At 44.0% G+C, this 11,500-nt stretch overlaps 1 protein-coding gene across 9 annotated transcripts in view; it reads right to left on the minus strand.

The window, feature by feature from the left end:
* slc8a4a (solute carrier family 8 member 4a) overlaps positions 1-11,189 on the minus strand; it is a 35,705-nt gene extending 24,516 nt beyond the window's left edge. For 7 of the 9 annotated variants that reach the window (XM_050040682.1, XM_050040678.1, XM_050040680.1 and 4 more), the window contains exons 1-2: positions 3,793-5,058; positions 3,123-3,637 (exon numbers count right to left, since the gene is read on the minus strand). In XM_050040682.1, coding sequence (XP_049896639.1) covers positions 3,123-3,637; positions 3,793-4,947 — 1,670 coding nt within the window. In that variant the 5' untranslated portion in view covers positions 4,948-5,058. Of the gene's footprint in view, positions 1-3,122; positions 3,638-3,792; positions 5,194-10,567; positions 10,644-10,996 lie in introns of those variants that run through there. The other 2 variants (XM_050040675.1, XM_050040677.1) reach the window with 2 other exon arrangements.
* Between the last annotated feature and the right edge of the window lie 311 nt (positions 11,190-11,500).

The raw sequence follows: 11,500 nt of genomic DNA on the forward strand, positions 1-11,500 counted from the left end.
AATATTTCCGTAGCAATGCTGTTGTGTGGCACCGCTAATTAATTGCCACCAGACTCGGTTGGTGTGCAGTGCAGTGAGCAGAAACGCAGTGAAATTAAACTCTAGACCAACATGTGAAATGAGTCAAAATTATTCTCAGCCCTGAAAAATAATTAAAAGTCAGCTGTTGACATTCCTAGTATGAATGTTTCACAAAAGGAAGCCTATCAGTGCCGCTTACAGGGGGCCAACCTTTTCTTCTTCCCTGATGAGTCCACGGAGGACGCCTGCCATTTAAGAATTTATTTTAACTGTTCCAAATGTGTTAACATTACCCAGCCCTGACTCTGCTGCTCCGCTTCTATCCACGTTTGTCAGGAAGTTCAGAATGTTATTGATCCTGACTACATTAAGCGTGAGAAATAAAGAATATCAGGGTATTGATTTTCCTTTTCACAAGTGATCTCCTCACATCTCTTTCATCTAAGCTTATGTAACTGCCCCCGTTATCCACCTCAGCCTCAACTAGTGTGTAGTGCCACACATTTTGAGGCGCTAACAAAAACAGATAGAGGAAGCTACACACAAGCATCAAAGGGTCTGTGCAGATCTTCCCCTAATCCATAAACACAGAATGTAAAATGGTTCTCTATGTCAGCCTGTTTATTTTGGCTCAGAGGTTTGTGTCTGTACATCATAATCTATTTACTGCACTGCAGAATTTAGATGGTAAATTATTATTTAACTGCACGCCCGCATTCTAAACCGTTTCCTTCTGGCTCCACGTCAAAAGCTTAAAAAACTTGCCTCTCCATGCTCAAACATCGACCGGGACAAGCAGATGTACAGAAAGACACACAAAGCAAGACACTGTAACACGCTCACACACACACACAGCTGCCTGGAGGCCCGTTGCCGAGTGTCAGCTCTTTGTCCAGAATGCCCAGGGAAACACTCGGGTAAGAGATGCCAGCTTTGTTTGAAGGATGAACTTTGGCAGCCTGCTGAGCAGTGAAGAGCAGAGATATACATTCAACACAGAATGTGCGAGCTCTTCTGTACCAGGACATAAATAAACGCATAAATACACGTCTGCAAAAGCTGAAATGCTTTAAGATGACAACGCAGAGACACACAGCGATGAGGTTCCACCTGCATCTTTTAACAGGACTGACGGAACGCTCCAAATTAAACAGCCTCATGAAAAATTCAGTCTGACTTGAGCATCAGAGTAGCATAACGCAGGAACAAAATGTGATACTGTAGGAAGACTTAGGCCCTTCAAAATCTGTTCAACGGGGGCTCGATTGGCTCTACACCAGCTTTGATAAATACCTTCATGTGGCAAATGGAGATTAATGCTGTTTCTTCCTGACAACAGGTGCCTTAGATTCAAAGGCTGGCTAAGAAGAAAGTGCTGTGATTTGACCCAACTGGACCTGGCAATTCTGACTCAAGATCTGAGTCAAACCTTTTTACCTATGATCAGAGTGCCCCCGCATTCCCCTTTAAGTCCTTGTTTGCTATTCAAAGGAGCACAGGAGCAGCTGAGCCCAGCTTTGGCATTTCCCGTCGCGTTTGGGTTTTCTTTTCATCTGTTTTCTCGTATCAAACTGTCCTGCTCTGCTGGATCCTGCTCTCTACAGTCCTCCCCCTCCTGCTGCACGGCGACTGCCGAGAGAAGCATGACTCCAGATAAAATGAAGTGTGCAGATGCTTGTGTCACTGTCAGCTCGCTACAGTCAGATGAACGGAGTCTTGGCTCAGTAGGTGAGGGTTTTATCTAACGCTCAGTCTCCATTTGGGTGCAGATACAAGCTGCCAGCCTCTCATTTCACATTGCTATACACTACTGTCTCATTAACCGCAGCTTCTGTAGCCGCCTGCGCCGAGCTGAGAACTTTTGGGACTCCTTTAACCCCTCTTCACTCGCTGTAATTGCTGCGGATGCTCAAGAAGCTCTTTTTAGTTTCCCCTTTGGAGCGACATTTTGTTTGATGTGGGTTTAAAGTGGATTCAGCGCAGACATGCACACGCACATCCTTAAAAATTCACACAAACACACAAAAAGCAAGTAAAAAAGCAGATAAACATGCACAAGAATCTGACAAACGAACATATTCAAATCTCACCTGCACTTCAAGGCAAAAAATACAAATAGGGAGATTCTGCATTCTCTTTGACACCATGTATTCACCTGCCTCTCCTCCCACTCAGCCGACCTACACAATACACCTACACACGAGCCCTGAAATCCTCCTCACACAGACGCATTCATCTGACACATTTTGTTCCTTTGTTTGTCCTTTGGTTTGCTGTAAATCATTTTGATGTGATGAGCTTGATACGGTTAAGGGCATTTTCTTTTGAAAAAAAAAAAATCACTGCTGTGGATAATTGCCAGATCCTTTGCTCATCACATCATAAAACTAACACCACAAGTGTACTCATCATCCAGCCAAACCTTCCACACAATGTTCAAGAAGAGAGAAGCTGGAAGAACATCACACTTTCACCTCTCTTTCTCTCTCTCTATCTGTACCCTTCCTCCCTGCTCTTTTTATCTGCCTCTCCCTGCTGGTGCATCCATGAATCCTTTTGTTGAAATATATCACACAGGCTTCATCGCGTGCACCTGTTTCAGTAGCTGCTCAGCCCCTCATCCCCTCCTCGCTGCTGTGCAGTCACCTGCCTGATTTTCTTCTCCCCGCTCTGTCGCTAACATGCACTTCCTTTGTTTTCTGCAGTGGAGTTTTCATTGCTCTGCATCACAATGAACTCCTGTATAACCTCCACAGAGATCCCAAAGGGCTGCGTGTTAATTCATTCATAGAAAGCTGCTGCTATGCTTCTTCTTCTTCTTCTCCTTCTCCTCTTTCTTCTTCTTTTTACATCAGCTACATTGTTTCATTATCTGCCTCACAATTATATCCTCTTATCCTCCCACGTCATCCCTCTGAAAGATCTTAACTTCTCAGAGCCAACGTATCCATGACTCATAAAAATACTCCTTTCATCCTTTACCAGAATAGATCATTTACAGTAATCTAGTTTAACATACCACCGTGTGGGCTGCGATGTTTGATCAAGTGATGAGAAGTAACAACAAGACATCACATCAACGAAAAAGAATTGTCACTCACATGGTCTCATCGTTCTGGAACTCCAGCTTGCCGGACACCTCCTCGTAGTCCTCCCCTGCCTTGGCAGTGCCCTCAACGGTGTGGTAGGGCACCGCCACCTTCCCCCTTGCCCCGGACGTCCGGTGAACCTTGACCTGCATGTTTCCGATGCTTTCGCTGACCCTTGTGGAGTTGCTCTCGAATGTGAAAATGCCGGCGTGGTCATCATCGTAGATGGTAACTGTGGCAATGTGAGCACTGCCCAGAGCCGCCTTCGGAGGGACATGGGAGAGGCCAACTGTGCTGTTGCTGGAGGTGATGGAGCTTGGCTCCAGGACGGCGACCTCAGCTCGGTGCACGATACGTGGATTACTCAGGCGCACATAGAAGTGCTCGTCCTCTTCGAAAATATCATCATCAATAACACCAACGGTGAACTCTTTTGTTGTCTCACCAGGCTTGAAGACTAAGGTGCCCTCAGCAAACTCGTAGTCTGAGCCGGCGTTGGCAGTCGCATCCTCTGTGCGGTAATCCACCTGAGTGGCACAAGCAAATATGGAAACATTATTAAATATTTAGTGTCTGGAATTTTAATATAGTGTTGAATTATTAATGTCTGTTTCCTTCAAGAAATTAAATTCGATTTTAAATTGATATCAGCATTTATATTTCCATCATTGCTTCTTATTACCTTCACCGTGCAGCCACTCTCGCCTCCATGCCGGGTCACTGACAGCTTCAGTGAGCCACAGTTCTCAAAGCACTGGTAGTGAGAGGGGTCAAACTGCAGGTAGATGGTGTTGGGATCTTCCTCTTGCCCACTGGCCTCATGACAGCTCACCACCTTCCTGGCCTGGTCAGCTGCATGCTTCTTCAAGATGTTCCCAGCTCCGATCATCATGCGTGTGGCTTGGATACGATAGAAGGCCCGACTCTTCTGTTGTTGGACCAGCACTTGGTAGTTGGCCATCTCAATCAGCTGCTCCATGTCCTTCTCTGGGTGCCTCTGTTTCAAGTCTTTTAGTGTGCGAGCCATCTCTCGTCGGGCCTCTTCCTCTTGATCTTGCTCCGCACTCATCCCTCCACCTTCCTCCACCCCCTCCAGCATCCCATCCAGAGCCTCTTTGGGGTGAGTGTGGGAGTTAACGCCCTGGCCGTCCATCTCCAGGTCCATTTTAGTGAACATGGCATCTCCCTCTGACTCGATGATGATGCCACGGGTCTTGTCAGCACGATAACGCTTATGGACGTACTTGTAGAAGAGCAGGCGCCGGTCTGCAATCCAGGCTTGCAGCACACAGAGAGGGAAGAAAAGGAAGGTGAGGACAGCCTCCCAGACCTCCACCGTCCCAGGGGAGACCACAGACAGGATGAGATAGAGCCAGATGTAGGCGAAAATGCTCCAGGCAGCAGTGACAAAAAACACCCGCAGGTGCTTTATCTTGCGGGTTTCGTTTTCTGGCACCACATAGACACAGATAGCGATGATGATGAACATGTTGAATGCAGCGCTGCCCACGATGGTGCTGGGACCAAGAGCTCCAGCCTCGAAATTATGGCCAACCACTTCAATGACAGACAGCAGGATCTCCGGTGCAGATGAGCCCAGCGCCATCAGAGTCAGGTTGGACACCGTCTCATTCCAGATGCGCACGGTAGTCGTCGTCGTCTCGCCGTTGGGCTTCTTGATGGTGATCTCCTTCTCCTGAGAGGTGATGACCTCAATAGAAGACATGAAGCGGTCTGCGATAATGGACATGCCCAGGAACATATATATGAGGGCTGCAAAGTAAACAATCGCACGTGCCACCTTGTCGCCCACTGCAGGGTTTTGGGGGTTCCACATGGGCAGCACCACGCCATCGGAGCAGTTGTCTTCACTGGAGCAGTTGCCTGGTGTGCCACCAGTATCGTCGTGGCTGGCGCTGCCTTGGGAGAAATGAGTGACTCCTGGGAGCAGGACCACCAGAAAGGAGAAGAACATATATGGTGTGCAAGGTGGAGTGAAACTGAGGATACGCTTGTGCAGGAACATGGCAGCGTGGTGAGTCTTCTGATGAGTTCAATCACATGTGAAGCTGTACCCAAACCTCTGAAAGACAAAGAGATGTGTGGAGGATGAGATTGTCAGATTAAAGGGATAGTTTGGATCTTTTGAAGTGGGGTTGTTTGAGATAGTTATCCACAGTATATAACATACAGTAGATGTCAGTTGGCATGGCCTCGGTTTGGAGAAGCAAGCTGGAGTCCAATATGGAAGCTACGCAATGTACTTCTGTGGATGGACGCAGCAGCAAAATATATTTCAGCTACCTAAAAGAAGTCCCACCTAAAAAAAAAAAATCTCAGTAGTTTAAGTGTACACTATATTGAGAATATTTTCACTACTTTACCTTGCTGTCCTTTAGTGATTTTCAACTGGAAAATGAAGCCGTTATATCGCTCTCTTCAAAGCCAGACTCCATTGAGAAAAACGGTGATTTAACATCGCTGAAAACAGAGCTGCTGGTCTACCACTGCTTCGATCAGTTATTTTGTTTGTGTTATTGTGTGACTCTGGCATGTAAAAGGGGTAAGTTCGGATTCACCAAAGTCACACATAACAAACTAACTAACTAATCAAGGCAATGGTAGAGCAGCAGTTCAAATGTTTACTGAGCCAAAATTACTGTTTTTCTTAATGGAGTCTGGTGGCTTTGATGAGAGCACACCTGGGGAACTGAAGCCAATAATGGCTTCCCTCTTGGAACGGACAATATGATGGCAAGGTAAAGCAGTGAAGATACACTCAATACAGCGTGCGCTTTAACTGATATTGATTGTTTTAGGTGGCTAAAATAAGTCTTGCTGCTGCCGCCCCCCTCTACAGTGGTCCATTGCTTAGCTTTCATGGTGGTAGTCCTGCCTGCTTCTCCAAACTGGAGGCCAGTGATGTGACATTCGTGAACGAGCCGAGTCTTTGAACCGGCTCTTTGAAGTGAACGAGTGAACTGGCTCTTTAGAGTGAACGAGCCAGTTCCTAATTTCTTTGTTTTTGCTTTAATTTACTCTGTATCCATTAATTTCAGATTATTTGATCTGGAACAAGTTGAGAGAGACTAGTTTGTGAGGGAGAAAGACAGTGCAGCCGCTCACTCGGTTCAAAAACTCGGCTCGTTCGCGAACATCACATCACTAGGAAGCTAACCCACTATCCGCTAGCACTTGCTTGTATTGACAGGCTTGTTGTCTATAAAGGGCGTTGCTATGGCTACACCAAACTTTATATCTGCGGAGTCTATTCTGGGTCCACATTACAATATCCAGATCACGTTATGTGATAAATCAGCAATGTGATTCGTCGTTGAACACACTAACCCCCCCCCCCCGAAAGTGAACGAGAGCCAAAGAACCGGCTCTCACAAGTGAACGAGAAATCCCNACAATATCCAATCACGTTATGTGATAAATCAGCAATGTGATTCGTCGTTGAACACACTAACCCCCCCCCCCCGAAAGTGAACGAGAGCCAAAGAACCGGCTCTCACAAGTGAACGAGAAATCCCATCACTACTGGAGGCATACCAACTGTCATCTACTGTCAGTAATACACTGACTATGGATATGTGCTCCACACAACCCCACATCAAAAGTCCTAATTATCCCATTAAGTATGCCAGATTTTCAACATTCAGGATTCTGTTCTTGACATTACCTCTACAAGCAAAGGTATAACATCACAGAAGCACTCTCAGTCATACTCTTTTGTATGCAAATGACGTGGGATCCAACTGTTCCGTTGGTCCAGGCTTGGAAAGCCACAAATATTGGCACCCACTAATCATTGAGTCATTGATATTGAACTACCCTGTCAGACTCCCACACAAATAATGTGGTCATTCTTTGCTAAGCAGCAGTAAAAACGTTAGCCTCTGCACCTGTAGTACTGAGGGAAAAAGTGACTCATGTATTGTCAAGTTAGAGGGGATTCCAAAAATAATCTCCACTGACAGTATAACAAGAAAAGAGCAGTTGTTCTCAGGCATCCCAGACCTGCTGATAAAGATAGTAAAAGATCATTGGAAGGAGAAACAATCCTAGTCTCTCATGGCAGCACGCCTCTCAACTCTGTTATATATTATTTAATGCTAAAAATGCAGCAAACAACCATTTTTTCCATTTTACATGAGGCATTTAAACTATGTCAGGGGACAACTTAAAATAATTTCACACTAGTTTTCTTGGCAGCAACATGGCAATCAACAGCTTGAGTGAACAATTCAGAAAGTACAGCGTCAGTACTGTCCAAACTATTAGCATCTGCATCAATGTGAAGAGAGAGAGAGAGACAAGGAATGTAAACTGGTGCTTCCTAATTAAAATTTCAAGACCATCTCCATCTCAAAAATAGGTTGCCTACCTACAGCAGGAGAGATGTGACAATGCTTTATGTACAGCACATGCTGTCATCGACATGCAGCCGGGAAAAAAGCTCTACTCTGACCTGCATAACAGGAGTGCATGTTTTCTGTCAAGGCTGTATTTCAGGGTGAAGCAGCGCAGCACAGATGAAGGAATTAAGTTGTCATTTTTTTGTTACCTTATAAATAAATGACAAACAGATTGTGTTTGTGCAACAACAGCATTATTCAACAACTCAACACATGTCTGATGATCAGATTCAGTGAAACATCAGCAAGATCAGCACCATGGACAGCGACTAGTGCAACAAGCAGGAGGAACATGTGACCCTCAGCCCAAAAGATGTTTCATCCTTAGTCAACAAAGACATTTAAACATTTCTTGATAATAGAAGTTTGACCATTTAAAAGCTTTGCAATGAATCAAATGTTTATAATATCACAGCCAAGAGTGCAAGATGTGTACTCCACATAAAAGCAATAGAATTAAATATTCATGTCATGTGATATCATTGATTCCTTCCTATAATATAATGTGATACTGGTTTAGTCTGGCACGCAACGCTGCACAAATTTTGAGTGGGTGACGTTTCTATGGTAAAAGCAAGCCTTCCAACTGGTGGCAACACAGGCACAAAACATGTTTTTTTACAGTATTATGGAGACAAAAGGTCTCCATCTTTTCATCTGTTCTAGTGGTGGCATACACAGTTCAGTGACATCAAGGGCGCAGGTTTCGTTTCAACATTAAGGGGGAACACATGAAACAGTGGGTTTAGGGGTCCTCTGCCAGAAAATTTTGAGTATAAACACCTCATTTCCTGCATTCTAGTAAATGTTTATGCCCAGTTTGTGCATTTCCTGTATCAATTCATGGTATAAAGGTCAGTTATTTTGTCAAAATAAAAGTCATGTTTTTATTTGCTAAAAAGCAAAAAAGGTACATGTTTTACTGTTAGAAATACTCTGTCTTGTTTCCCTGGAGAATGCAGGATTTATGAGTCAGCACAGGCTGAAAGTTTTTCACCTAACTTTGATAATTTGCAAATCTTGAGTCTTACCAGAGACATTTCATAGATTCTCAGGATGCACCCCCTGCTGGATCTGCATCCACACAAAACTACAATTCTCTGCACTGATGATATTTTATATTCATTTCTTGATTAACAACTAGTTTGGCATTTGTCCCACTGACGAGCCCAGCAAGATGTCTCTTTCACGTTTCACAAAATTTAGCATTTAAAGGAACAGTGTGTAACATTTTAGGGGGATTTAGTGGCATCTAACGGTGAGGATTGCAGATTGTAACCAGCGGAAACTTCTCCCAGTTCCTTCAGTGTTCATTGTTCAGGTTTTTAGTGGGAGACGAATTTTCCACTGAGGTCTCTCCCTCTCCAAAACAAACACATTCTCATTCCGACCTCATCACATATCGACGTTTAGTCACTGACCATCTACGTCCAGATACAATGTGCAAGGTACCCTGGCTGCGTTGGTTGTTAATCTCCTGGGACACCGTGTCAAGTTCTGCCTGTTACATGCATTGTCTTCTTTCAAAATACACTTCTGTTTTCACAGGAAATTTAATGCTTACATACACTCTCTTTCAAAATAAACGCACTACATTAGTGCAACAACACAAATTTACTTTTTTTCCCTCCAACAATGAACGCATGTGGTTAGGTTTAGGAAAAAAGAACAGGGTTTGGCTTTATAATTCTACAGGATGCAAACACCGCTCTCCTGGGTGAAAGTCAGTGTTTGTTTGACCAATCCACCAGCCCTCCAACCTGCCGCATTCCCGGCAGATGCCGTCGGAACCTTTAAACTATAATGGCAGCCAGCCAGGAATCATGTTGATGTTAAAGGACGGCTTTTTTCATCTTTGTCTGACGCTGCAAGCGTGAGACAAAGAGTGAGACCAGGATGCCAAAACAAATGGACGAGAATAAAACCGGTAAAAACACTGAATAAAGCAGTTTCAGGTTACAAATGAGTGTTCCTCCAATGCTGTTCTGCTCATTGGAGACGGGCTGCTAGCCTAGCACCTGCTAATGTGTGCTCACCTTTCTTCTCTAATAACATCAGATCCAGACGTTCAGGAGGTTTTTAACGGGAGCCGAAATATCTGCAGAGGTTTCTTCCTTTCCAAAATAAATGGATCTGATGATTTAAACTGGTAGAAACACTAAATAAAGCAGTTCCATATAAAGGAAACATTGTTTTTCTGATGCTGCTCATTGCAAAGGAGCTGCTAACTACAGTGACCGACAAAAATGCCGCAACGCAAATGGCTCTATCTAGAGCCATTGCTAGGTTTATACTCTCTGGGCTGCTGTAGAAACATGGCGGTGCAACATGGCAGTCTCCAACAAGAACCCACTCCCTATGTGGACATAAACGGCTCATTTGAAGGTAACAAAAACACAACAATTCTTATTATCAGGTGATTATACACTAAAGAAAACATATCATATTTCATTTCTGCCAACATATCCCCCTAAATCCTACACACTGGACCTTTAACCTTTAAAAATGATCCAAATCTAAAAAAAAACCCACTGCCTCTGACCCAATAAAGTTATGATGATTTAATCCTCAGACGTGTTCCTGTTCGGTAAGCAGAGGTCTCAGGTTTACAAGTAAACACTTGTACATAGTGAGTCACACTTTGATGCCGGCACTCGTTTTGTGAGAGATGGTGGGTTGTTGTTTCTTTTTTTTTTTATTCTTCAAATGGTGGCAGTCTCAATTTGTAATGCGACTCCTCATAAATGTCATTTCTCCCATCTCGGGAATAAAAATTAATAAACAGAACAAACAGAAAAGGGAAATGAAGCAGAAACTGTGTGTAAACAATTTAAAAAAAAAAAAAAAAGCAAACTGTGTTGAACAAAAACCATGATCAATAAACAGAAATCTGAGACACAAAATATGCACTCTTGGTTTGCATGCAGTTGTGAGCCTTACAGCCCAGCACAGTGCAGAAACACTAAGATGCACATGCAGGAACATACTTTATGTTTTTATATATATTTTAATATTCTAAGAAACTGCATTACTCACCTGGGTGCAGTTGCCAGTGAGTCAGCTCAGTGTGGAAGTTGTGGCCTCAGGAGATGAACTTATCTTTCATATCGCTCTGTGAAGAGACAGGTTATCTTAAATTAACAAATCGTAGAGAGAGTTTCATAATCAAGCATGAAAACTAGCCGGAAAGGATTCCACATTAGAGAGTTTTAAGAAGCTTATTAAAAGCCAGATATGTGGGCCAGTAGGTTTAGCAACTGAAGTAGAGATACAAATAGAGCACCACTGTTGCAGACTATAGAGACAATTCAGAAATGTTAAGTTCCAAATGGGTTCAGAGACAGCTAGATTATTGGGCAATACAGATGCAGGGGGACAAAAGCCGATTATCCCATCAGTACGCTGTGCATGAGGGACACATAGACTGGTCCGTTTGGTGCGCACAGCAGTCCCACAGATACTCACAGAAAGCCCTGGATCTCAGCTGGACCCTGGTCACAGCGTGGCTACCCTGCACCAGTTCAACAGAGGAAGATACCCAGTGTGCCATTCACACAGCAGGCTGGTGTAATGGTGTTGGCTTGTTGCGCTGGTGTCTTGGAAATGACGCGTAGCTTTCCACGGTGCTTCTTCGTTATGTGTTTTTTTTCTCCGACAGGTACCCTACCTCAGCAAACTTAACACTGACATCGGATTAGTTCCTCTTATTAAATCCCCCTCGCTCCACCGCGGCGACACCTTCCGCAAAGCTAAGTAAATTTTCAGGAAAAAAAAAACCCCACAATGCGTTTTCCTCTTTATCCTCTCCAGGCTACGTGCGATTGTTGATGCGTAAAATAATAAATTAAATTACTGAGTCTGTCTCATTCGTCCCGCTTGTATCAGTCAGAAATTCTTCCAAACTGACTGTTTCTAAAAGGCTTTCTGGGTGTTTTTTCCTCCGAGAAATAAACTGAGTGGGTAAAAAAA

The sequence above is a fragment of the Epinephelus moara genome, chromosome 3 (assembly GCF_006386435.1).
Source record: "Epinephelus moara isolate mb chromosome 3, YSFRI_EMoa_1.0, whole genome shotgun sequence".
NCBI classification, from domain to species: domain Eukaryota; kingdom Metazoa; phylum Chordata; class Actinopteri; order Perciformes; family Serranidae; genus Epinephelus; species Epinephelus moara.